Here is a 27,446-nt window from a genome sequence, read left to right on the forward strand (position 1 = left end):
CCCCAGAGTGGGCAGGAAGCCCCCCATTTTCCAGAGCGGGTGATGGGCCGTCTCCTGTCTCAGGAGGAGGGGCACTTCCTATCCCGAGTGTCATAAGAAGGATGCGGTGCTGAGGCCACTACCCCTACCTCCCCCCAGGCCCTGGAGGCACCTGGCACTGACGAGCCTGGGTGACGTTGGACAAGTTACTTAATGTTTTGTCTCCAGCCGTCCGATGGCTCGATGGCTCCATACTGTCCCCGATCACACTGTTGGGTTGGGGAAGAGACTCTGCTGCCACTTGGGAAAGCGCCTGCACAGTTTCCAGCACAGAATGGGCATTCGCCAAAGGTCGGTCCCCACCATCTACTGGCCATCACTTCACACAGCCTGGCGCTCAGTTTAAACTCAGTGTTTGTCCTTGGCCCGGCTTCCTCCTTCAGAGGCCAGGAAAGCCCTCGGGCTGCGGTCTTTCCCTCCTGCAGGAAACGTCTTGTCCAGCTTGGTGTCCTGCTCAAATGCACCTTGATCGTGGGACCCTCTAAAGAGCGTTCTCTCAGCAAGTTTCAGGTTTGAATGAGGCTTGGAGAGGACAGACATGACCCCCAGGCCACTGAGATCAAACAGAGAAAGGCAGAGGCTGCTCCTGGTCAGAAAGTCACCGCCCTGGCGTCTGGCCCAGAGCTCCCTGTAACGAACGGCCTGCCCGCCGGTCAGAGTTCACCGGCTCTGGCTTCTGGGGGCTTGTGCACCCGGGGAGGCTCCCAGGATGGGCCTCGATTTCTCACTGACAAAAGTTCTCTCTCCAGAGTCCTAACTCTACCTGCTCCAGGCCAGCAGACCTGGGCACGATCTCTCTGCCAAAGGCCCAGAGTGACTGGAGCTGCCCCCGCCGGGGTGCCAGGACACTAGGCAGACACCACACTGGTCACGGGTCTTTATTTATCAAGTTGAGAATTCACACAAGGGAGCATCATACAGTAGTAAGTCATTTCCAGGGCTGGATAAAAATGATTGTCACTCACCGTGCTTCACGAAAATTTCTTTTAATGAATAAATAATTTGATGAAATCAAAAATATTTACAATATAAACACATGGCAAAGCTTTAGGTCTGTGAATCTGATCATCGATCTCCGCCTTTCTGAACTGAACGCCTCCCAAGCTTTTCCCTTGGAAACAATACAAATCTGATAGAAACAACAGCTCATACATCTCTTTGTTCGTTATATGTTTATCTGTTAGTCTTGAAAAGCTACATATATTATGCGACATGTTAAAATACCAATTTGAACTAAAATAATATATTATCATAATGCCAGGTAGCATTCTCCACAGAACAAAAATGTACACTCAGTTGTAACAATAACAAAGGTTCACGGGCCACAAAATAATACCCCAAAGGTACAAATTCCTTCATAAGAATATAATTGTGCTCTTCAATTTACCAGCTGTCCATGCTGCTCTACAGAGCTGGTGCCTAGGAGGACAGGGCTGGACCACTGGATGCTGAGGGTAGTTTTCCGTCAGGCAGCAGCACTATTGGGAATCGGGCAGGGCAAGCAGTTTTATAAACACTTTCTTGGGCTCTTAAAAAGAGCCAATTAGGCAAAGCAAAATAAGCATATCGAGAAGTCTTCATCTCATCGGCACAAACACCATGGCACGTCCTGGCTTTGCAGGATGAAAGGTTTGTGGGCAGGGCTGTGTACGCCGTCAGCCAGCATTCAAGTATTCTAGGGCTACCTCATAGCAGAACTTGTACTGATCCTGGAACACAGAAGGGACAAAATGTCAGCGTGGCCATAGCGGGATGCAGTTTCTCTGAAAGCAATGATGCCAGATTATGGTTTTAATTGGAAGCAATCAAACTGAGAAGGATGTGAATCAGAAACGAACTGGGAAGTCATGGTCCTGAACCACTCACATATTCGCCGTTTGTAGATGTTTCCCACAAGGCCGATGAAAGAGGTATTTTGATATCTATGCTCATTAGAATTCCTGGAAAGTTCTAGACAACTGCAACAATATCTCTGTTTGTCCACACGTATGTGTTCACCTGTTACATCAACATCCTGAGTACAAATTATTGTAAAGCCAACAGGTGGAAGGAAAGATAATGAGGGCTGGGGACATGCCTTCATGATTTGCTCAGTAAATAAACGTGGCTTCATTCCTGGACCAGCTTTACCTCTGACTGTCAGTCAGCAGGATTTCCTCCGTTTTATGAGAGTTTATTAAGCACCTCTTAAGTATCAAGTGCCTTGACCTGGTCCCTGACTCTGAGAAGTCCATGTCCAACGAGCAGGATGAGACAGGGACCCAATGGCACTCACGAGGCAGAGCTGAGCAGGGCCCACGAATGCTCCCCAACGTGGGTGCAGTGGAGGAGGGAGCTGAGCTTCTTAAGGAAGATGTGCAGGGGGTGGCAGGTAATAGGGGAGCCTGAGGATGAGCACGTGAGCGGGGGGGGCGGTGGTTATGTGTCCTGGTTTGCCCGGGACAGTCCCAATTGATGCCTGTTGTCCTGGCGTCATCGTTACTTGTAGGCCCTTTCACTCTCAAAAGTGTCCCAGTTTGGGGTCGGGGGAAGGTTAAGGAGATGCTGGAAGTGGCTAGGGTGAAGTCTGGGGGGTCCTGTGGATTTTTCAGAGGCTTGGAGGGCGGAACAGGTATTAATACCGTTGTTGTTTAAAACCAGGTGGATTTGAAAGCTATAGCAGTTCCTCTTTTGGGGGAGCCGGAGGCTACACACAGTCCCCTGGGGGCTTTGGATCACCGACACCTTCCCAGGCCGAAAAGAAATCTAGAGCCCGAGCTCAGCATATTGTACCCTGTATCATATCTCAGCTGCTTTCTGCTACTCTGGTTGATGAAGTGTTCAAAATTGGAAATGCTGAGATTTCACAGGTCACTATTGTGGGGATAATCAGAAATGCAGAGAAGGCTGCAACCAACATTGTTTACAAAATAGATGACATGACGGCTGCACCCATGGATGTTCGCCAGTGGGTTGACACAGATGATGCCAGCAGTGAAAACACTGTGGTTCCTCCAGAAACATATGTGAAAGTGGCTGGTCATCTGAGATCTTTTCAGAACAAGAAAAGCCTGGTAGCCTTTAAGATCATGCCCCTGGAGGATATGAATGAGTTCACCACACATATCCTGGAAGTAGTCAATGCACACATGATGCTGAGCAAGTCTAACAGCCAGCTCTCAGCAGGGAGAGCACCTGTCAGCAATCCAGGAATGGGTGAAGCTGGGAACTTCGGTGGGAATAGCTTCATGCCAGCAAATGGTCTCACTGTGGCCCAGAACCAGGTACTGAATTTGATTAAGGCTTGCCCAAGGCCTGAAGGATTGAACTTTCAGGATCTCAAGAATCAGCTCCAACACATGACCGTAGCCTCAATCAAGCAAGCTGTGGATTTTCTAAGCAACGAGGGACACATCTATTCCACTGTGGATGATGAGCATTTTAAATCCACAGACGCAGAATAACTGGATCTAATTGGGTACCCGAGATATTTTCCAGCCAGACTTTTTATGCAATCTCTCGCCTCCAGCTGTGCATATATTTGGCAGGTTGACTTCTAGGAAGTAGGTTTCATCTATAAAAGGTTTCAATTGACATCCTTTTGAAACTTACTACTCTTCTGTGTTTTCGAAGCTCAGAGGGATATGGGCAACTGACAGGGATGTAAACCAGGGCGGAATTTCTTAAAGAAGTTACAAATTAGTTAGTTACAATAATATCAGGATACATGGAATTGGAAGAGGGAGGCTACAGAGAGGGTTGGGCGGTATTACTTAAATAATACTCAGGAGTTTTTATTCCTAAATTGTTTCCTGTTAAGAGCAGGACTAGGGCCTGTCAGCAGAGAGCTAGCCACGAAGCCCACTAACCTCTGCCTGTTTTTGTTCCCCACTTTGGTTATGTGGTTATGTGTTGTTACTTTCAGAATTGCACTTTCTTTCACCTTGTCATAATTGCCGCCAAAAGTGTGTTTTTATAAGCATGGGGTTCTAGAATGGTGGCTTCATGGGGCAGAGAGAAAGATATATGTTTTCTACAAAATAAGTACATTCATATGTTTAATAACATAGTTCTATTGCAGTAACTTGTAAAAATGTTCTTATTTTTTTACACTGTAATAATTAATACTTTATCATCTCAGCTAATTCAGAGATAAGTTAATGAGGTGTAACATGCAAATAGAAGTTCTATAACTGCTTTTAAAAAAGAAAGTGTCCCCGTTTGAATGATAAAGTACGTGGTCCTCCTAGCAAGCATCCCAGGTGGAGGCGACAGGATAAGGAAAGGCACAGAGTGGGGACGTCTGATGCCCTCTGGGAGCCACATACCAGTTCTTAATCGGGCAGCGAGCTCATTTCTCTTGAGCACAGAATTCTCAGATCCTGGACCACGGCCTGAGCAAGCCCCGTGTGAGGTCCTGGCCCAGGTGGGGTTTCAGGTGGGAGGGGAGGGCCTTCGGCACCTGTGTTTATGCTGTGAGCTGATGGATGCTCACCTGGGTGTGGCCTCTGAACTGAGCAGAGGGACACGGGGGTTGGGGACGCCTCCATCTGCCCCCTGGCAGCAGCCCAGTCACTCAGCAACTGGCAGGCCCTCCTCCCCCTCAGTCGGAGGGAGGCTTTCACCCGCCGTGTGGCCAGGACCACTGTCTCACATCCGATATGACGGCCACGACCAAGGAAATGCACCTCTTACTCTGGGGTTTGCCAGATTAATTTAAAAAAGAAATTTCCTTTTTTTTTGATATGGGCCTAATTAGTCATCGCAATTTTCTTTCCTCACCTACATTTTGTTCTCTAACTGCCCCTCTAAACCAACCTATTTATTTGAAGACAAGGGCCATGGTCTCTCCCTCCGTGGATAATACACCATCCTTAGCAAAGAGCCTGGCACACAGCTGGGGGTCATACATTGGTTGTGTATGTAAACGGTGACCAAAAAAATGGGTTTAGCAGCTTTTGAGTCAACCCATTTAACATTTAAGGCTAGAGACTGGGGAATTCAAGATATAGCCTCAGCCCTCAGGATCCTACAATCTAGAGGTGAAGACAAAGTAAACAGATCATTCAACACACCGAAGGCGCCATGAGATTGAACATCAATGGCAGTAACACCTGCCAGCCTAAGATACAAAAGACAGACAAAATCAAGTGCTGGTGAGGTTGTGGAGAAACTGGAACCCTCCTACACTGCTGGTAGGACTGTAACATGGTGCAGCCCCATTGGACGACCATCTGGTGGTCCCTCCGAAGGGTCACCCAATGACCCAGGGATTTCCACTCCTAGGAGCACACGTAAGGGCACTACAAATATGTGACACTGAACCTTTCTGATGCACATTCCAGGATTTATTATTTCAGGGTCTGATACTTTCATTTTCAGAATATCTACAAGATCATCTGAATTTCAAACTTCTCACGCCGTCAGCTCACTGGGCTGACGCTGGCTATGGAGTGCTCCAAGCACTTCTCTGTTTTTGTGGATCACACAGACAATTCATTTTTTTTTTCATGGAAAACTAAGAGATCAATCCCTTCTTGCAGAAACACGATCAATCCCTTCTTGCAATTAGTTTCAGCGCCGACTATGAACCATCCTCTTAACACAGAAAAATGCACTTAGAGGGCCATGTGGCTGCCGGTCTCAGGTCACAACGCAGGCGAGGAAACCAGGAAACCAGGGGTGAATCCCTTGGGTTCATCCTGAGGGATGGCTGTGGTAGGGGCGTCACTGAAAGTACCCGGTCATAGGCATGACTATGGTTTTCAAAATGAATTCTTTCTCTCATTTTATCTCTCCTAAGCAAGCTGCCAGCCCCCATAGACTCTGTGATGACTGGTTTCTGAACCAGAAAAATAAGGGGAACGAGCCGAAAGGCCATGAATTGCTGCGTCTCCTCCCCCAAGCGCCTCGAGAAATGCCTGAAATCTTCCCACACTGCAAACCTCCATCACCAGGTATAGGCCCGTCTTTGGTGGTTTCCTCTCTCAGCTTCCTTGCTTTTGAACAGTATAATTAAGCCCCACGAGCTAGCTCTGTGCTTCAGGGAAAAAAGAACTTTTATGCCTTGGTCCCAGAATCTCCCGATTTGGGTGACATTAGCTGTCACCCGACATCTTTGTGCTGGACCGTAACCAGGGCAACAAGCTACTCCTCTCGAAGACCCCTGACCTCACCTTCACTCCAGACCCACCTCTTGTCTCCACAAAAGGGGAGAAAGTGGAGTTTGAAAGGGCACCCAAAGTGAGGTCACGCTTTAAAGGTCCCCGCTCTCGGGGGCGCGGCACGAGGCCACGGTGTCAGCGGGCGGCTGCAGGGGGCTCCCCTGAAGGGCTGGACGGCGCCTTTGTCAGCACGGCAGCCTGTGTCTGCAGAATGGGGCCCTACGGTCAGTCTGTCACTTCAAACACCGCATGTCGCCTAAGAAGATTCAAAGAGAAGAGTCTGCACGGCTCACCTGGGGCCAAGTTTCCCTCCCGCGCGCACCTGCTTTTTGAAACTAGCACCAGCTTCAGTTTCGGCTGGATCCTTGCTGACAAATCCTTCAGTCTGGGAGAAAATCCTTCTGACTGACGCGCCTGCCCAGAGGGGAAGTGGTTCCCTTGTGCCAGTAATCCTGGGTGGGACCGTTTGGTTCAACGTTCCCAGGGGGTCACACTGGGTGACCAACCATTGTGCCCAGGAGACCCCTGGGAGGCAGCTGCCCGTCTCTGACAATGGGTGGGTGGGTCATTACCCTCGTTACAGCTCTGAAAGAGTCTGAAGCACTTCCTCCCTCAAAGCCCATGAACAGTCCGTGCAGCTGCTTCCCTATCCAGACCTGTTAGCCTGTAGCCGCTGCCTTCTGGGTCCCAGGGAGCAATTCAGGGTGATGCGGGTCCGGCTACAGAGAAGAAAAGTCCGCTCGCCCAGCAAATGTTTACTGGGCCCTCCTTGGAGCCAGGAGCTCAGATGGGGCTGGGGGGTGGGGGTGGGGGCTCCGTCTCCGGGGGATCAGAGTCTGGGGTGGGCAGGGGCACAGGACATTCACACAGACTCCTCAGGAGCAGGGAGTGTGACCGCAGGTCAGTGGGCTCAGGGCTGCGAGCCTGGGGGGATGTGTGGCAGGGCCCGGCCCTGGGGGACGTGGAGGCCACCAGTGTCCCAGAGACGGGCCACATGGCTGGTGGGGGCACAGCTCAGGGACGTGAGTGAGCCTCTCTGACACCCCCCCAGGCCTACATCCTCTGATGCAACACACACACCCACACACACCTACACACACATGCACACCCGCCCACAGGTGCATGTCTACACACACACACCCACATACACCTACATACACAGCCACACCTACACGCAGCCAGACACACACACACCCACACCCACCTACACACAGCCAGACACATGCACACCCGCCCACACGTGCACACCTACACACCCACACACCCACACAAACCTATACACACAGCCCCACATACTCAGCCAGACACAGGCACACACCCCCCACACACACACCTACATGCGCAGCCACACCTGCACACAGCCAGACACATGCACACCCGCCCACACGCGCACACACCCACACACACCTATACACCACACCTACGCCCACACGCCCCGCCTTTCACATAGCCCGTCAGTTTCCCGTGAGTTCTCAGGCAGAGGCTTAGGGGGCAGTTTACACACGTGAGTGGGAGAGTCAGTGTGCTGTCCATGCTGGGAAGGCTGCAGGGCGGGGGTAAGGCCCTCTGCAGGAGTGCCGGGCCAGCATGTTAGTTCAGTGCAGGGAAGAGGGAAGGGGCCGGGTCTGGGTGGTCACCTGTCCGTCACGGGAGGTCCCGGCAGAGGTCTGAGTGGGAGCAGGAGGGATGGAGAGGAAGCTGCCCGGCCTCGCCCTGCGGCCCACGTGGCAGGACAGGGACGGCCTCTGTACCCTCCTGAGTTGTGTTTCTTGCCCTGTAGCACATCACGCGGGCTCCGACCACCCTAACCTTCTGGGCCGCGGCCTGGCATCTGTGTTTGCGAAGTGCCCCAGGTGATCTCATGTGCAGATGGGCCAAGGGCCTTTCTAGACTAGCTACTAAGTTCCTTAACCTCAGCTGCACATTAGGGTCACCTGGGGCGCTGGTACCACCGCTGCTGAAAAGCCAGGCCCACGTCAACTGGATCAGAGTCTCAGGGGTGGGCCCAGGGCTCAGAACTTTTTAAAGCTCCCGTTAAAGAAAAGTCAATTTCATAGAGACTGAGACTAGAATTGTGGTTGCCGGGGGAGGGACAAGTGGGGTGATGCTGGTGAGGGAACAGACTTTCAGTTGTAAGAGCAGTAAGTTCTGTGGCTCTAATGTGCAGCACGGTGACTAGAGTTAATGGTGTGGAATTGTACCCTTGAAAGTTGCTGACCGTTGACCATCAGGCTCAGAGCGGGTGACCCCGTCCGCCTCTGACCAGGCCAATAGCGCCAACCTCAGGCTGTACCGTTGCAGCCTGCCCCACCCCCCTGGAACCCAGGCCTTTGATGGGGGCTGGAGCCTGGCTGAAGAGGTGGATAACTGAGAAGCTGGCCTGAAAGAGGGGTCAGGAAACAAACACAGTGGCCCCTGCTGCATCAAAACATCTAGTCTTGTGTTAAAATGATCTTGCTTCCTGGCAGTCCACTGGCTTTCCCCTGGAGCCTCCACACCTAAACATTTGAAGAAATAAATCCATAGGGCCTTCTGGCTCTCCCTGGAGAGTGCCATGCTTCAAAACGCATAGGGAAGTTTCTAACTCAGAAGCAATTTGGAAAAATAGTGAGCTGCAAGGGGAGACGAACACAGGCACACCGACCGCCGCGGAACATTCATCCGGCCCTGGCAGGGAGGGCGTGGCAGCAAATTTTGGTGTCTGAATGGAAGGGGCCCCCAATGAGCAGACCCAGGGGCACCTGGCGGGGCTCCCCACGCCCACCCGCCTACCTCCTGGGGTGCGCTCCAGGGCATCCTGGCTCCCGCTTCATTCTGCACAGAGGCAGCTAGGAGGTACCTTTTCAGCTGCTGGTACGACATTTTGTGCTTAGGAGAAACGCAGGTCTTGGATGGCCTTTTATGCCCAATAAAATTATACCAGATTTTATCTCCTTGACTTGAATTAATTCTCTCGGCCAACACACACATGTACGAGCACCAAACTAAACAGAAATTGTACTTACAGGCAAAAACAAACAAGCCAACGACAAAAGCCCTGATTCAACTCAAGAAGCTTCAAACCCACTGAAAAGAGCATCGTGACATTTTTTCTCTGGTCACCAGATATGATCCATTATTCTGCCAGCAGGCACTGTGACAAGTTTATCAGACATTTTTCTCAGGTAATTGTAGGACTCTCCTACATTTCTCAGTCACTGAGTTGACCCTAAAACTGGTACTGACCCTCGGGGTTTTGGGCATCCAAGGATCCTATTTCTCTATCAGAATCACACATAACTACGGAAACGCCCTGGCTATCATAGGAAAGTGGGCTGAGATCAGAAGCTTCCTTCATGTAAAATCACCCCTGTCCTGTAGTCTGCACCGCGGATTTGGGAAAAGCCACGTTGTTCCTGCCCATAAAAATTGGTGAGTGATGGAAGCTGTAGCCAGAGCCACTGGGGGAAAGGCCTGGAAGGGTCTGTTTCAAATGATCTGCTTAGTTCAGGCTGCAGTGAGAGGGAACTAACATTTTTTTAAAAAATCAAGGTCAGCTTTTTTCAAGTACCAACTGAAGTTTGGAAGCAACACACCCATCCCTGAAATCAGGGCGTCAAATACCGAATGACATCACGGTCAGAATATTTTCATTATGCATTTGTTTCCACCCTCTGTCAATCTGCTTATCTGTTCTAAACTCAGGCCACCTCTAACTGCCCGACTGGCCTTTTCTCAACTGCCCTAAGCCCAGAAGATGGAGAATTCCACGGTGGGGGAACTCTTTAAAATTCGGGATGGCGGGGCGGGGTCCCGGGGAGTGAGAGAGTTCTCTGACTAGTGAAGTCCGGGCATGGAATGGGAGGGTCAGCCTCCTGGCCCATCCGCGTGACATCTGGGCCATGGGAAAGGCACTTACGAGCACCGTGTGTATACATGCTGCACTCCGGCGGCCCCCTCGCCCTCACCCAGCACTCGTTTTCAGGGACCAGGCCACACTGTGCCCCGCAGACCCCTCCACTCTCAGGGACCAGGTCTTTCTCACCTGGGCAGCTTCCAAAACACTCTCACACATATCGTCACGTGGGATGATCTCAACAAACCAAGACTATCCCTAGTTTACACGACTCAGGCTCAGGAAAGTAGAGCGAAGTGCCCAAGGTGACTTCAATAGCCAAGGTACTTTGTCTGAGGTTACTTCACTCCAATGAGCAGAGCTGAGACTAGAGGGTGGGTTTGCAGGGGCGTCCCCAGGGCAGGGCAGGGAGCTGCCATGTGGGGGGCAAGATCCTTTTTTCACAGAAACCAACATGGTAATTGCTGATGGTTTGAGAGTCTGCACCTGGCCAAACAGGTGCCTGTTTACCAAATTCCCTGGGCAGCACGGTGTTCCTGGGGGCAGGAGCAGCTCGTCGGGCGCGAGGCACGTCAGTGGGGGAAGCAGGGCTTTTGCCAAGCAGGGCTCAGATGTGGCCATCACAGGCAGGGGCCATGGCTGCTTCTTCAGCCTCAGCTTGAATCTCAACTCCCTCTTTAGTCCCTTTATTACATTTACAATTGTAACCCCCTGCTGCAGTGCTGCGCACCCAGGACGCAGGCTTTCCAAGCTCATCAGTGACCCCATCGCCCCTGCCCCTGCCCATTCTCCCCACCTTGGGATCAGTCTTACTGTTTCCTTCCGATCCTTCCTCCACTGACAGAGAAGTACAAAAACCTCATCGAAAAGCTTCCTCCTTTAAGCTATTCTCCTATTCTTGAGTCTCAGTGGCTGGCATCTCAACAGCTCCGCACAAAAAAGAGATTTCATGAAACTCTAAGAAAATAATTCCACATCGTCCTTTGTTTCTCCACCTCTTTCATCCTCTCCTCAGATACGGCCATCGTAATTAAATGCAATCGCCTGGATGTCAAACTCCAATTCCCAGCTTTGATAAATATTAGGTGATTAAGCTATTTATAAACTATGTAATTTGAAAATCTGGCATTTCATGTGCTATGATTATTTCTTCTCTGTGAAGATGAAGTGCTTAGCCACGTGGAAGGCGCTGCCGAGAACGGCAATTAATCAGGATGTTCGCTTGTGAGTTTCAACTATTTCCATGTGTCAAATGTGCTGAGCTGAGTCTCCTTGTGAAAAGGCAGAGGAAGGGAGAACGAGGGAGAAAAACCCACGCGAGTAAAGCGATTTGCACTGTGAACGCGAGCCTCTCCCTCCCAGGGGTCAGCCTGGGCGAGGGGCCGGGTGTCTCACGCTAACTGGGAAAGGGCCCCCCGAGCGGGACGGACGGGGTCCTACCAGCAGGTCCACCATGTTGGGCTTGTTGTTCCTCAGCGTCTTCACGGCGTGGAAGACATCCACCGTCCTCTGGTGCCGGAGCATCTCACAGACAATGCTGATGGCGCAGAAGGTCCCGCTGCGGCCTCCCCCGTTCCTGTGGGAAGAGGAGGAGAGGCAGGTGGTGGGCCTGGGTTGCTCTCGCACCACACGGCTCCCACCACCTGTGTGCACCTGCTGCCTAAGCCCTCCCGGCTGGGACCCTCCACCTGGGCCCATCCCTCTACTGATGCAAATGGGGCCCGGGGATCACCTGACTGGAGGTGATGGGAAACTGGCACATCCGGCTCTCCCAGTTTGTCTCTGCCCTGATGATGTAACCTGATATGGCAATTTATCAGTTTTTATGGAAAGGGACCACCCAGGAAATTTTTCAATAAACAAACAACTCGTGTAGCATGTGCAGGAAAACTGTGATGGGTGTGGGTTATGCTCAAAGATGGATTTGGCCTTAAACGATCCATTAGCATGTCATGATTTATCTCGAAAACATAAGGGCCCTTTTTAAATAAACTTTTTATTCTGGATTAATTTTAGATGTACAGAATCACTGCAAAAATAGCACAGAGAGTTCCTTGCCTGCCCACCTTCCCCTGATGTAAAAATGTCACATAACCATAGCAGATGGTCAAAACCAGGAAGTTAATGCTGGTATAACACTATTAGTTAAACTACAGACCTTAGTCAAGTGTCACCACTTTTTCTGGTCCAGGATCCAGTCCAGGACCCACCTTGCACTTAGGTGTCACACCTCCTTAGTCTCTTCCACGTGATCAGTCCTCCATCTTCCCTTGTCTTTCTTGACCTTGACACTTTCAAAGAGGACTGGTCAGTTATTTTGTAGAGTATGGAATATAGAGTGAGATGTAGAAAACAGCCATGGTCCCCTTCCACGATTTGAGAAGTCATCACAAAATACAAATTGTAGAAAGTCCTTCATTTGAGTTCGTCTGATGCCTTCTCATCACTGGAAATGAGGTTATGCACTTTGGCAAGGAAGCCACAGAAGGGCTATTACCTCCTTTGAAGGTTCATGATGTTGAACTGTCTTATTGCTCATGATGTCGACCTTGGTCACTTTTTTTTCTTTGCCTTTTCTACTATATTCTTTTTTTAAAATTTATTTATTGAAGTATAGTTGATTTACAATGTTGTATTCTACTATATTCTTTTAAAAATATCTTTATTGGAGTATAATTGCTTTACAATGGTGTGTTAGTTTCTGCTGTATAACAAAGTGAATTAGCTATACGTATACATATATCCCCATGTCCCCTCCCTCTTGAGCTTCCCTCCCACCCTGCCTATCCCACCCCTGGTCGCTTATTAAGACGGTGGGTGTCTGGCAGATTTTTTCACTGTGTAGTTATGTAAAATTACCATCATAACTTCTCATAACTTCTCTTTGTAGTTAGTATCTTGGGAAAGATACTTTGGGATTATGCAAATATCTTGTTTCTCCTCAAAGTTTCACCTGCCGATTTTAGTGTCCATTGGTAGATCCCGTCTGCAACAAGTCACAGTGATATCTGCCTGACTGGTTTTCACTTCCCTCTCTCCTTCTACATTCTACTCTAAAGAGAGAGCTGTCTCTCAGCCACCATTTGAAAATTTATTTGCTTATTTATTTCTATTTTATTATTTAAGTCACTTTAGACTTATACATATTAATTTCACTTCTATGAGCTAAAATAGTATCCATATTTATTTTGCTGCTGAAATTGTTCTGGTTTTGGCCATTAGGAGCTCCATCAGGCTGGTTCCTCCATCTCTTTTCAAGCACTTCCTTACTTTCTAGAGCCACAAGATGTTCTACGCTCATCCTGTATCTTCTTCCCTGCACCAGCTCTGGAATCAACCCCTTTTCCAAGTAGATAAAGGATTCTTTTTTTAAATAAACACAATATCATTATTATTACACCTAAAATAAACACTACAGCTTAATAGAATCAAATTTCTAGACACTGTCCAAACTTCCAAGATTGTATCAGACATTTTCTTACAGTTAACGTTTTCAAATCCTCATCCAAGCAAAGTCCACACATTGCATTTGGTTGACATGTCTTGCACGTTTATTTTAATCTATAGGTTCCTCTTTGCTCTCTTCTTTTTTTCTCTTGGCAATTTATTTGTTGAGGAAATGGGGTCATTTTCTCCTGCAGGGAAAATGACAACCCACATTCTGGGTTGTTCTCATTCACTGTATCTCTGAGAAGCACTTAACACACCAATTTCTAATCCTATACTTCCTGTTAATTGGGAGTTAGCTCCAGAGCATCATAAGAATTCAGGATTTTTTTTTTTTTTTGGACAAGGATACTTTATAAATGAACTTTCATTGGGAAGCAGGCACAAGATATCAACCTGTTCTGTGATTTTAAGATTGATCTCTATGTTCCAATGCCAGCTTGATCATTCCATGATTAAGTTCCTAGTCAATTGTTTAGATAAAGTATAACATACCTATAATTAAGTCCACAAATGGTAAATATAGATCTCTGTTAACTTTTACAAATGCATATGCCATGTAACGACCACTCAGATCAAGGTACAGACCGCTATCAGCCCCCTGCACCCCCCTCCTCCCAATATTCCTTCCTCATCAACACTATCAATACCCCAAGATAATCTCTGTTCTCACGTCTAGCATCCTAAGTTTCTTTTGTCTGTTTTTGAATTTTGAATACATGGAATCATACAGTATATACTCTTTGGAGTCTGGCTTATTTCACTTAATATTATCTGTGTGAGAATCACCCATATTGTATCAGTAGTTTGTTCTCTTACATTGCTGAGAACAATTCCACTGAATGGATATACTGCTGTATAATTATACTACTGTATAATTTCTTTATCTAGGAGCTGACAAATGTTTGGGATGTTTGCAGCTTTCCATATTATGAGTATACCTGCTATAAGCATGTTTCCTATTGCATATATGACTCATTTCTGTAGTCACAGACCTCAGAGGAGAAGAGCTCAGAGGATACATTTATATTTAGCTTTAGTAGATGCTGTTAACCAGCTCCAAAATGGTTGTACGTATTTACTTCCTACCAGCAGTGTTTGGGAGTCCAGTTGCTCCACAGCTTCCCAACACTTAAAATCATTTATTGGTTTATCGTTTAAATTTTAGCCATTCTGGTGAGCATGCAGGGGCATCAAATTTAATGTATTTTAATGTGTATTTTCCTGAAAACTAATGATGCCTTTTCTATGCTTACTGGCTATTTGGATATCCTTTTTTAAAAAACGAAGTTCTTATCAAGTGTTCTGCCCAAACAGTTGGAGTGTCTATCCTTTTCCTATTGACTTGCAGTAGTTCTTAGGCATTCTGGCTATGAATCCTTTGTCAGATGTATGTAGTGCAAAACTCTTTGTCTTGTCTTGTGTTTTCACTCTCACTGGGGTCTTTGGATGGACAGGAGTGCTTAGCTTTCATGAAATCCAATTTACCAATGTTTTCCTTTATGGATACTGTCCTGTGTAACACATCTCTGGTTACCCCATGGTCTTGAAGATTTCCTCTAGAAGCTTCATTGTTTTCCTTTTCACGTGTTGGTCTACAATCCACCTGGAGATGCCTTCTGTGTGTAGCATGAGAAGGGACACCACTGCCCTGCAGTAGGTGTGTGCTGTGGGACCTTGTTGTGAATCAGGAGACCCCGAGGTGTGGCTCCGTTCCTGGACATTCTCTTATGCTCCCTTAGTTTGTGTTTTATCTTTGCACTGAAGCCTCACTGCTTTTCCCCCATCGGCTTTTCACCTAACGCTTTCAGCAGCTATCGACGACCACTGTCTACTTCCATTACTTTCATCAAGGGTTGAAAGATGGTGATATCTTAATTCTCTCCATTCTGTCTGGTTTTACTAGCTGGAAGACATGTGTAAAGAAAAAGAATCCCGTTTGCTTAGTGCGAGCCATAATGCGGCTCAAGGAACCATCTAATTCACAGCCCTGGAGGGCGTCTCGGGCAGGGACGCTCTGCCCAATGCCAGTAGGTGGCGCTGCGCTTTGCTGAATACGAAGATCTCTCCTTAGAGATGGAAAGCAGGTTGCCTTTGAGGGTCAAAGCATCCTTTCCTGGCATGAACTGTTGAATACCAATTGAACCAAACTTTGTTCCCACAACTAAAAAACCTTAGTTAAGATTTTTAAATCTCAACAACGATCAGCATCCTCAGCAGGCCTGGGTCTCATACCCACCGTAATGCTGAGAGAGGACGAGGCAGCCCCACAGGAACAGCAGCGACTTTTGGTGGGGACGGTGGTTCCAAAGAAAAGTCCAGGGGGATGGGGGCTGGGCCGGTCGGAGGGCAGAAGCAGCAGGTGCCCACCACGTCCACTGGAGTTAAAGAACGGCCTGCTGTCTTAGCCACCGTGTGGGGTGGTGATGTAATGGTTTAGTTCTGGGGTCGCAGCTGTGCCTTGGGAGAGCGTGGCTATGAAGTGCAGTGATTCAAGGGGTCTTTGTGGCTTCCCCTCAGGCCTGTCCTGTGCCTCAGCTCCCCTCCTGGGATGTAGCCCTTTGGGTTACAGCACTGGCCCTTGTTAGGAAGCTACTAGGAAGCGTGGCATTCCTAGTCCAGACGCTGGTGGAGTCCAGACGCAGAAATCGGTAACTGCAAACTATTTTTAGTTATCTCCAAAAAACCTAATGGATTGAATACAAACTCTAACCAAAATGTCAGTTTTCCTTGCTGGGCTTGTATGAACTCACACAGGTGACCCTCTGATTGTATCCTGATCAGAAGTTATATCTGGGCGTAGAGAAATAAAAACGGGGACGTGAGCTGTTAATCGATCCTTTTGGACATTTTCTCGGTGGAGATGTTTTTAATGAACTGGGTCCCTGAGAAGGAAGGCAAGGTTTTGGGGGTGGGGCCTCTGACGGAGGGCAGGGATGAGTCAGTTCATACAGTTCTTCCCGAGGGCACAGCAGTTTCCTGCAGGACAAGACACTGCCACATGCAGTGCCGAAAGGGGCTCCCAGGGAGGCTCCCAGACCCCGGGGTGGGGGTGGGGTTTGGGGTACGGGGGCTGCATTGCAGGAGATACAGCACCGAGTGGACGGTAACCCAGCCCTTAGCCTCGCCTGTCGATTTCACAAGGGTCGGTCTGCCCGGAGTAGAGCTTTATCGTCCTTTCAGTCGGGAGAGACCTCACTGCGCGCTTCTAATGACACTCCACCGAAAAGAGACGTCAGCTGATACTTTCAGTTTCCACAAATTCTCTACCCATCTCCCCTGACTGCAGGGCTTTCTAATCGCCAGCTCCATTAAGCCAGCTCCAGCTGGCTGATTAGCTGCTACCATCACCTATGAGAAAATGCAGGTGAAAGTGCTTTGAAAAGCACGGAGACTCGAGCCAGTGGCTCTCAACCTTGGGGGCACTCTGAAACAATCCGGGTCCTCGAACCCCCAGAGATTTTGATTTAGGTGGTTTTGCTGTGGCCTGGGCATAGTGTTTTTTTTGTTTTTTTAAAGCTCCCCAAATGTGCAGCCAAGGTCAGGAAACATTATTCTGTAGCCAAGTTCTCCCGTTTTAGCACCTGCTAAAACTGCCAGCCAGGAGACCAGTTTGGAGACACTGACTGTAAGCAAATCTTCCCAATATATATATATCCCCAGGCAAACAAAATGAGACAAAACAAAACTCTCTTAAAAACCACAGAGAAGAAGGAGACGGTTCCTATGAAACCTCTGACATGAAATCCAATAGAATTACCAACTAGTGAGCTGGTAAACCAGCTTTTCCATATCAGGGAGGGTGCCCGGATTGTGGCCTTTGCTGACATCGGTGATGTAAATACCCCCACCACTGATGATTTCAAGTTACCAACAGTTTAACAACCAGCTCAGAAAATTCCCCAAAGCTTAACAATGGGCTCTCAAGAGCTGGTAGGAGCTCACTGAACCCACCCAGGTATTGTTTTTTTTGGGGGGGGTTTGGCTCCCAACCACAAGGTCAGGGCTCATTTTATAGCAGTGACACCCCATTCAAATGTAAAACGTGCATGATCTTGTTTTCTGCAAAGCAAACCAAACACTTAATGAGCAGACTGATGAGCTTTCACTCAGACCTGCTTATTTCTTCTCCATTTACAGTGAAATGAGAGGCAGTGAAGCAGGGCGTCAGCCCTGTGGATCTGAGCACTTACAGGCAGTGCACAACCGTGCGGCCTTCCCCACCGTTGTATTCCTCTTGCCACTTGTCCACCTGGCGGATGAGCTTCAAGAAGGAGCGCTTGGACACGGGTGTGTCCCTGTACATGGGCCAGCCCAGGAACTGGAACTGCTGCACCATCCGGTACCCGTCCTGAGGCTGCAGAGAGTCAGGCAACAAGCGGGGAGTGGAGAGAAAGCAGGCGTTATTCCCGGGGCTGAACTCCAGCGGGTTGATCCCACCTACTCATCCCAGTGGGCACGAGGGAAGGAGGGGCCTGCTTGTAAATAATGAAGGAAACGTCTACTGGCCCAAAGAGTTAGGAGTTTCAATCTGGAGCCATTATAAAAAACCATGTGATGCTAAAAACTCTCCAGAAAGTAGGCATACAGGGAACCTCCCTCAACATAATAAAGGCCATATATGACAAACCCACAGACAACATCATTCTCAATGGTGAAAAACTGAAAGCATTTCCTCTAAGATCAGGAACAAGACAAGGTTGCTCACTCTCACCACTGTTATTCAACATAGTTTTGGAAGTTTTAGCCACAGCAATCAGAGAAGAAAAAAGTAATAAAAAGAATCCAAATTGGAAAAGAAGTAAAGCTGTCACTGTTTGCAGATGACATGATACTATATATAGAGAATCCTAAAGATGCTACCAGAAAACTATTAGAGCTAATCAATGAATTTGGTAGAGTAGCAGGACACAAAATTAATGCACAGAAATCTCTTGCATTCCTATACACTAACAACAAAAAATCTGAAAGAGAAATTAAGGAAACACTCCCATTTACCATTGCAACAAAAAGAATAAAATACCTAGGAATAAACCTACCTAAGGAGACAAAAGACCTGTATGAAGAAAACTATGAGACACTGATGAAAGAAATTAAAGATGATACCAACAGATGGAGAGATATACCATGTTCTTGGATTGGAAGAATCAACATTGTGAAAATGACTGTACTACCCAAAGCAATCTACAGATTCAGTGCAATCCCTATCAAACTACCAATGGCATTTTTTACAGAATTAGAACAAAAAGTTTCACAATTTGTATGGAAACGCAAAAGACCCCGAATAGTCAAAGCAATCTTGAGAAAGAAAAACGGAGCTGGAGGAATCAGGCTCCCAGACTTCAGACTATACTACAGTAATCCAAACAGTATGGTACTAGTGCAAAAACAGAAATATAGATCAATGGAACAGGATAGAAAGCCCAGAGATAAACCCACACACATATGGTCACCTTATCTTTGAGAAAGGAAGCAAGAGTATACAATAGAGAAAAGACAGCCTCTACAATAAGTGGTGCTGGGAAAACTGGACAGATACATGTAAAAGAATGAAATTAGAACACTTCCTAACACTATACACAAAAATAAACTCAAAATGGATTAAAGACCTAAATGTAAGGCCAGACACTATAAAACTCTTAGAGGAAAACATAAGCAGAACACTCTATGACATAAATCACAGCAAGATCCTTTTGACCCACCTCCTAGAGAAATGGAAAGAAAAACAAAAATAAACAAATGGGACCTAATGAAACTTCAAAGCTTTTACACAGCAAAGGAAACCATAAAAAAGACAAAAAGACAACCCTCAGAAGGGGAGAAAATATTTGTAAATGAAGAAACTGACCAAGGATTAATCTCCTAAATATACAAGCAGCTCATGCAGCTCAATATTAAAAAACAAACAACGCAGTCCAAAAATGGGCAGAAGACCTAAATAGACATTTCTCCAAGGAAGATATACAGATTGCCAACAAACACACGAAAAGATGCTCAATATCACTAATCATTAGAGAAATGCAAATCAAAACTACAATGAGGTATCACCTCACACCAGTCAGAATGGCCATCATCAAAAAATCTACAAACAATAAATGTTGGAGCGGGTGTGGAGAAAAGGGAAACCTCTTACACTGTCGGTGGGGATGTAAATTGATAGAGTCACTATGGAGAACAGTATGGAGGTTCCTTAAAAAACTAAAAATAGAACTACCATATGACCTAGCAATCCCACTGCTGGGCATATACCCTGAGAAAACTATAATTTAAAAAGAGTCATGTACCAAAATGTTCTTTGCAGCTCTATTTACAACAGGCAGGACATGGAAGCAGCCGAAGTGTCCATCAACAGATGAATGGATAAAGAACATGTGGCACATATATACAATGGAATATTACTCAGCCATAAAAAGAAACGAAATTGAGTTACTTGTAGTGAGGTGGATGGACCTAGAGTCTGTCATACAGAGTGAAGTAAGTCAGAAGGAGAAAAACAAATACCGTATGCTAACACATATATATGGAATCTAAAAAAAAAAAAAGGTTCTGATGAACCTAAGGGCAGGACAGGAATAAAGACGCAGATGTAGAGAATGGACTTGAGGACATGGGGAGGGGGAAGGGTAATCTGGGACAAATGAGAGAGTAGCATTGACATATATACACTACCAAATGTAATATAGATAGCTAGTGGGAAGCTGCTGCATAGCACAGGGAGGTCAGCTCAGTGCTTTGCGACCACCTAGAGGGGTGGGATAGGGAGGGTGGGAGGGAGACACAAGAGGGAGGGGATATGGGGATATACATATAGCTGATTAACTTTGTTATACAGCAGAAACTAACACACCATTGTAAAGCAATTATACTCCAATAAAGATGTTAAAAAAAAATCCATGTGTTTCCAGTGACAGGCCAGACCAATAAAAGCAAGCAGAATGCTATTGCTTTGCAAAAGGACCCCCTCACTCCGGTTGGGCCTTTGCTTACACAGTTTTGTGAAAAATAGCGCAAACCTGAGCACTGACCACAGTGGGCAGCAAGTGGTAAAAAGGCTTGACTTTAATTACAGGTAAATTAAAGGTAAAGGATAAATTATGACCTGGCAATGTTTGTGATCTCAGGGAGACACAGATTACACCCTGTTTCCTGGGAGTAGAATATGGTTCTGCTTGTTGGTGTGACTCTTGCTAAGATATCAATAGTTAATTAATCTTTCGTCATAATTAAATGGAATTGCAGGATTCAGGAAGTAACCTGGCCATGGCTAAACCTCTCGGGCTAACTCCTCGGTGGCTGTCGGCAGCACCCGACACAGGGCATCTCACTCTCCCCTTCCCCTCCTGGCTGCTCCTCCCCCTTCACTGCTCACTCCTCTCCGCCCTGGCCTGCCTCCTCCCAGACCTCTTGCTGATGGAGGCCCCATGCTCAGTTCTGGGTCCCTTTCTCTTCTCTCTCTCGATGGTTTCATTCAGTCTCATGGCTTTAAATCTTCCATTAAGTCCTCAATTTGTGTCTCCAGTTCAGACCTCTCTCCTGAATTGTACCCTCACAGACTCGAGGGCCTACTTGATATTCCCACGTAGGCATCTAATAGTCATCTTCAATCCAGTATGTTCCCCCCTGAATGGACCCTCTGTCCATGCGTTCCCCCACACCTAACAATCCCGTTACCTGCATAGCCTTTCCTAACCTGGTTAATGTCTGCTCCACCTAGCTCTCAGGACCCAAATCCTGAGAACCACCTCGACTCCCTGGGATCCAAACTATTGGCCAATCCGATCGGCTCTGCCGTCAAAATACATCAGAGTGTCTGCACCTCCCACCCCTCCCCCTGCTGCCACTCCGTCCTTTGTCCCTTCTCGCCTGGATTATTATAACAGCCTCCTGATGCGTCTTACTGTCTGTTCTCAACACAGAAGCCAGAGTGCGCCTTTTAAATGGCAGGTTATAGCTCACGACACTTCTACTCAAAACCCTGTAACGGCTCCTTCTTTCCTTCACAACAAAAGCCCCAATCCTGGCAGCGGCCTGCAAGGTCCTACGTGATCTCTGTCCCCTCGACCCCTCGGACTTCGGCCCCAGCAGCTACTCTCACCCTCGCTTCCTGGGCTGCAGCCACATCAGCCTCCTTACTGTTCCGGGAATTCACCAGACAAGGCCTTGCCTCAGGGCCTTTGCACTGACTGTCACTTCTGCCTGCAAAGCTGCCTGCACAAGAGCACATGGCTGCCCCTTCACTCCAGTTGGGCCTTTGCTCACACGGCACATCTGCTCTCCCTCTGGTCCAGGCCCCGGCACCTTCTGCGTCCCCACTTTTTTTTCCTACAGCACCCACCGCTTGCTAACAGATCTAGTAGGATATGTGTTGTCTCTATCCTCTCCTGTCTGGCTTCTCCCTTTAGAACATAAGCTCCATAAGGTCAGTGAGTTCACAAACTCCTTGAAGGGACTCCAAGCTCCCAGAACAGTGACTGACACAGACACTCTACCCATTCAATGAGTGGGAGAATCACGAAACCACAACACCAGCCATGGTGGCTGCGGATCTTACTCGGGCTGCGTTGTAAATTCGGAATATCCTGCTGATGATGTCTTCTTCCAGGTCAGCAGAAACAAATTCCACCTGGATGGGGCCGTGTCTGTGGACTCCATTCTCTGGCCAGTACTGCGGACACAACTGAGTTCAGAACACAGAGACGTGATGTTAATGATAAAAATACATTTACCGCTCACAGTTTGGATACGGTCACTACCAGCATCAGGACCAAACGTCCTCCATTCACTTCCTTTCCTTTTTTTTCTCTCTTTTCCTTCCAGCAAGTCGACTTGAGGACTTTCTTGTTGACTGAGCCCTTAAATCCACCTGTCCGTCTAGTACTTTTTTCTCCATTTTCTCCGAAAGCATCTTTAAGCCACGAGGAATTCTGCTTCCCAAGGAGGTCATGTGGGTGCTATTGAACACATGCTGTAAGATCCCTGTTGCTGCTGAAAGGAACTCTTCCCAGGCCCTGGGGAGCTGCCACGAGCTGCCACTATAAGACCTAAGACACTTGAGATGTAGACATACCTGTTAACACCCAAATCTCCATCCTCCCGTCTGGGCTTGCCTTGCAGTTTGTAGTCATTTTTTTTTTTTTTTGTGGTACGCGGGCCTCTCACTGTTGTGGCCTCTCCCATTGCGGAGCACAGGCTCTGGACGTGCAGGCTCAGCGGCCATGGCTCACGGGCCCAGCCGCTCCGCGGCATGTGGGATCCTCCCGGACCGGGGCACGAACCCGTGTCCCCTGCATCGGCAGGAGGACTCTCAACCACTGCGCCCCCAGGGAAGCCCTGTAGTCACTTTTAAGAACAGGGCTGTTTTGTGACAAGATACTGGTAACAGTGTTGGGTTGCATTTTCATGCTCTGGTCCAAACCCTCCCAGCTCACATCTAGGAAACCTGGTGTAATAAGAGTAACTGCTCTGCTGTTTTTACCTGGAGGTGGCTTTAATTAAAGATACAATTTCCTAGAGTCTCAAACTCCAGGTATTGGTGATACTGGGAAACTAGGACTTTTGCAAGAATGTGATGCACGCGACATGAGGGTGGAGGGCGGGGTGCTGGGCCGGGTGGCTGACGAGGGAGGGGCTTTCACTTCCTGCTGCCCCACGGGAACACTGAACTGGGAGACAGGTGAGAAACCCCCCTGATCTGTTCTCCCAAACCTGTTCGAGAGCCTGAAGACCGTAATGAGGCATCTAAAGTCTGCAGTGAAACTTCTTTGGGGACTTGGTATGCAGTGACGTTTTGGGAGCAGCATTTAACATTCTTCTTTCTGATTTACCTGAGGGACAAATGGCTGGGGGGAGGGGCAAGAGGGAACTACTTCATTATTCTACGATCTGTTTGTTTTTGGGCCAAGAGCAGATGAAGAACATCTCATTTTAAGCAGAATGATGTACCACGAAGGGAGAACCTACTGCTTGAAATTCCTTTTACTGATGACTTTTATTTTCCAAAGGATCTGAAATCCCATCATCTAAAGTTACAACAGCTGATTTACATCCAAGATTGTAAGATAGTTTTCAGTGGGTCAACCGAAGCCATCTCCGTCCCTCTATTACAGAAGTTAAAGGTTTGGATTTCATGATCAAGAATGAAAGTAGAGTAACTAAGTGTCCTTTTAAGCTAAGTCTAGAGTATTTTAGAAATTACATTTATTATTTAAAAATAATGCTTCCACGAAATTTCTCCTTCTTCACCAGTGCTTCCTGGTGACGTTATAAAACTGCCTTGTCAAAAGATAGCCTGCTGAAGTTTTATCTTCTTTTTGATACCCGAGGGTGCCCACCGTTAAAATTAACAGGTGTATGATGGGCAGCTGAGCTGGTCATGAAAGTTCGAACACGCACATTTGAACCGTTCTGCCCGTTTTCTCCTGACTGAGCCAGCTTTGCTCTCTGTTCGCTTTCTCAGTTCAGGCCCTGATCTAAAGCTTGTCTCTTACACCAGAGAAACAGGAACGGCCCGGGCTGGCGCTTGGCTCCTGGCACATGGCATTCTGCATTCTGCCCAAGGAAACCATGTGGAAAACGGCTTAAATAGTGCATAACATGTCCATGAACCAGACCTATAAATACTTAAAGGAGTTGAGGGCTATTCTTGTGCAGTTGCAAAGACTTTCGGTTCAAATGCTCCGTTCAGTGTTCTCTAAAAGGCTGAATCCCAGGAGCAACTTTTCTCTGACTCTCAGCACTGGCTCTGTCTGCTGAATGGAAGGAACTGGGGCTTCTCTGTCTCTCCTGCGGGGTCTGAGTCCAGACAGTTTGGGGTTAGAATGCAGCTTTAGAATTCAAACACTGTCGTTCAAAAAGAACACGTGAAAATCACTGATGTCTGGTTCACTAATGATTAAAAAAACAGTGTATCACTACATTTTGGGATTCACATTAGGGGAAAAACAACGATTCTGAAGAGGGAACGATCGCTTATCCTCTGTCTATGACTAAGGGCTCTTGAATGCGTGAAATTTAACCCATGGCATTGTGAGTTAGAAAATCAGGATCCTTGGTCCTATTTCCGGTTATGTCTTTGAAGTCCCCCCGGCTGTGGTGTCTGCTTGTCTTTATCAATGGTTGCCATCTATCCTTGGGAGAAGAATCACTGGGGAAGACTCCTGAAATATTTAAGGTTCTTAAGTAAAAAGGACTAGATGAGGGCAAGGACTATCATTACTATTTCATTAACTAGTCTTCAGGCTTGGGCCATTAACAAGATAATGTAGTGCCTCAAACATAATTAAAAACATTACAGAATCGAAGTGAAGGTCCATAGAATTCATGGCAGATTGATGACAATCAAATGGATTTTAGGAAGGAAAAATCTCGTCCAGTTTGGATGCTGCAATACTTCAGACTTTTTTTTTTTTAAAGGATTTGTGTCTATGAGATAGAAAATTAATTCAGTTCCAGAGCAAGTTTATTCTTACGACACGCCAAGTTCAAACTACTTAACAAGGGCCTCTGTCATAGCAGGTCAGCCCTCGATTGGAATAGCCGGGCCCTAAGGCAATACATCCAGCTCCCAGGGCCCCTGTGCTCACACTGTCCTGACAAGTCCCTTAAAAAAATGCTTCTCACTCCATTACTAACACTGAGTCACCACCACCCAGTTCTCTGCCTTTTTATGTTTAAGAAGAAGAGCTATAAAAAAGCCCCAATGATCATTCTGACTTTTTCTTATCTTCAAGTCCCAGTTTTATTTCTTTTTAATGTCTTTACTGAAGAGTTGACAAAGTAATTGCTGTCCCTTAGAATGGCTTGTCGGCCTGCACTGCCACCCCCTCCATGACGACTGCCACCTGAGGGCTCCAAGTGGGCCATACCAGGAGGCACACAGATGTTCCCAGATGGGATCTGGGACTGTGTCAGAGGCTGACGGCTTTTCTTCACAGTCCTGGTCTGCTTGCTCTGCGACCTTCAGGCTCCGGTTCAGCTCTGACTCTGCCCGTTACCTTGTATCTCCCTCTGGTCACTATTTCTTTCCCTTTTTTTAAAAAAAAATTAATTTATTTTATTTATTTATTTTTGGCTGCGTTGGGTCTTCATTGCTGCGCGCTGGCTTTCTCTAGTTGCGGTGAGCAGGGGTTACTCTTCGTTGAGGTGCGCAGGCTTCTCACTGCGGTGGCTTCTCTTGTTGTGGAGCACGGGCTCCAGGCACGCAGGCTTCAGTAATTGTGGCTCATGGGCTCAGTAGTTGTGGCTCGCGGGCTCTAGAGCGCAGGTTTGGTAGTTGTGGCACACGGGCTTAGTTGCTCTGCGGCATGTGGGATCTTCCCGGACCAAGGTTTAAACCCATGTCTCCTGCATTGGCAGGCGGATTCTTAACCACCGCGCCACCAGGGAAGCCCATCTGGTCACTATTTCTATCCCTCGGTAACAGCCCAGTTTCTGACCCTGTCTCACCCTGTCACTCCCACCATGTCTTTTGGTTTCAGACTATCTTCTGCGCCCACCCCTAATCCCGTCTGGTTTTTAACACGGGTTTTTAGCATCTCCGGTTCTCCATCCTTGCCTGGCGTTTGTGACCTGCCACCGGGGGACTGAACTTCTCCATGTGCAAACAAAGCAAACAGATTTGACCCCGGGCATGGGCGCTGATGGCCATAAATCTCGAGTCTCACCTGGGCCGGATCCACATCATTCAGCATAACTACAGACGTGCAGTGATAATCCAGGACCAGCCTCCAGAAGTCTTTCACTGTGTTTGGCAAAGGATGCTGGGTGACTATAAAAGCCGAGGGCTGTTTATAGCTCTGCAAACACAAACAAGAAAGATCCAAATATACCCAGGAAAATGTAACAGGAGGAAGCGAAGTTATTTTGTACACATGGGAGTTTGTGACATAAAACACTGAATGTATTTAACAATTGTTGAATTCTATCACCATTGTCAATGCCAAAACAGACCAAATATAGACTCATCTGCAGAATAATAATGATAAAATAATCTCACTTTGATACTAAGAAAACTTAATAAGTATTTCATAATTTTTTTGGTATTTCTGGTAGAAAGGCAATGTTGGCCCTACACATAACTATTTTAATGGAGAAAATTTAACTTTACTTTAAAATACGCATAATTAAAATAGTTGTTTTTCCTAAAATCTGTTCGCTTGTCATTTAAATGTGTGATGGTGTTACTTATTCCTGCCATCAAAGGACACACATGCTTTTTACAGCTCTGCAGAGCTTCAAACAAGCTTAAATACGCTTTTACTGATATCACACCAATAGAATTAAAATTTCCATATTAGTACTGAAAATACCCGTTCCCTTTGCCCATCAATTGAACAGCAAATGTTCATTCAGTTAGAAGTAAACAGACTGACAGGAAGTAATGAGTTGTGTACTATCTGTGCTGACAGGCAATTTTTCCCCCATGTTAATTACCGCCCAAATGAGGAGGAATGGGAACTAAAATAATGCTGCAAACCATATTATCCCACTTCACTGCTTTCGTGACTTAATAGCTGTCTCTTGCTCTCCGGCCAGGAGGTTAAAAATTGAAGTGCTCAGAGAGTAACCGAGACATCTTTCATTTATCAATCGCCTGGACCAGGGGTCTCAGAGAGACTAAGAACATTGGTCCCGACACAGAAACAGATACGGAATCTGAAATGCACTTTGTTGAAAATACAGTTTACATCTTTAAAAAAACAAGGGCGAGGAGTCAGGAGAGAACACAGGCAGTGTCCCTGGAGGGCCATCCCCCCACATCCCGCCCAGGGGGCGAGGGGCTCACGTCCATGAGGGCGGCGTTGATGTAGTTGCTGCTCTCGCCATCGAGGGTGATGAGGAAAGGCAGGCAGCGGTCGGGGGGCAGGATGTCCATGCAGCGGTTCTTCTCGTGGTTCCGGGGCAGGAGCGCGATGCTGCAGTCCTCCACGCGCAGGGTCGGTGTCACCATGTTCAGGGTCTAGAGGACACAGGACACACACTTG

General features: G+C 47.3%; 2 protein-coding genes across 4 annotated transcripts in view; one reads left to right on the top strand and one right to left on the bottom strand.

Annotated features, from left to right (window-relative positions):
- Positions 1 to 1,009: 1,009 nt before the first annotated feature.
- PTPRM (protein tyrosine phosphatase receptor type M) overlaps positions 1,010 to 27,446 on the bottom strand; it is a 768,668-nt gene continuing 742,231 nt past the window's right edge. For all 3 annotated transcript variants that reach the window (XM_081252728.1, XM_081252729.1, XM_081252730.1), the window contains 6 exons: positions 27,248 to 27,421; positions 26,127 to 26,258; positions 22,016 to 22,141; positions 17,658 to 17,821; positions 11,458 to 11,593; positions 1,010 to 1,748 (listed from right to left, as the gene is read on the bottom strand). In XM_081252728.1, the coding sequence (XP_081108854.1) occupies positions 1,695 to 1,748; positions 11,458 to 11,593; positions 17,658 to 17,821; positions 22,016 to 22,141; positions 26,127 to 26,258; positions 27,248 to 27,421 (786 nt within the window). In that variant the 3' untranslated portion in view covers positions 1,010 to 1,694. The remainder of the gene's footprint in view (positions 1,749 to 11,457; positions 11,594 to 17,657; positions 17,822 to 22,015; positions 22,142 to 26,126; positions 26,259 to 27,247; positions 27,422 to 27,446) is intronic.
- On the top strand, positions 2,848 to 4,029 carry LOC308627048 (replication protein A 32 kDa subunit-like). Its single transcript, XM_081252731.1, has one exon. The coding sequence runs from the start codon at positions 2,958 to 2,960 to the stop codon at positions 3,480 to 3,482; it is 525 nt and encodes a 174-aa protein (XP_081108857.1). The 5' UTR covers positions 2,848 to 2,957; the 3' UTR covers positions 3,483 to 4,029.

This window comes from Mesoplodon bidens, assembly GCF_964165515.1.
Source record: "Mesoplodon bidens genome assembly, chromosome: 13".
NCBI classification, from domain to species: domain Eukaryota; kingdom Metazoa; phylum Chordata; class Mammalia; order Artiodactyla; family Ziphiidae; genus Mesoplodon; species Mesoplodon bidens.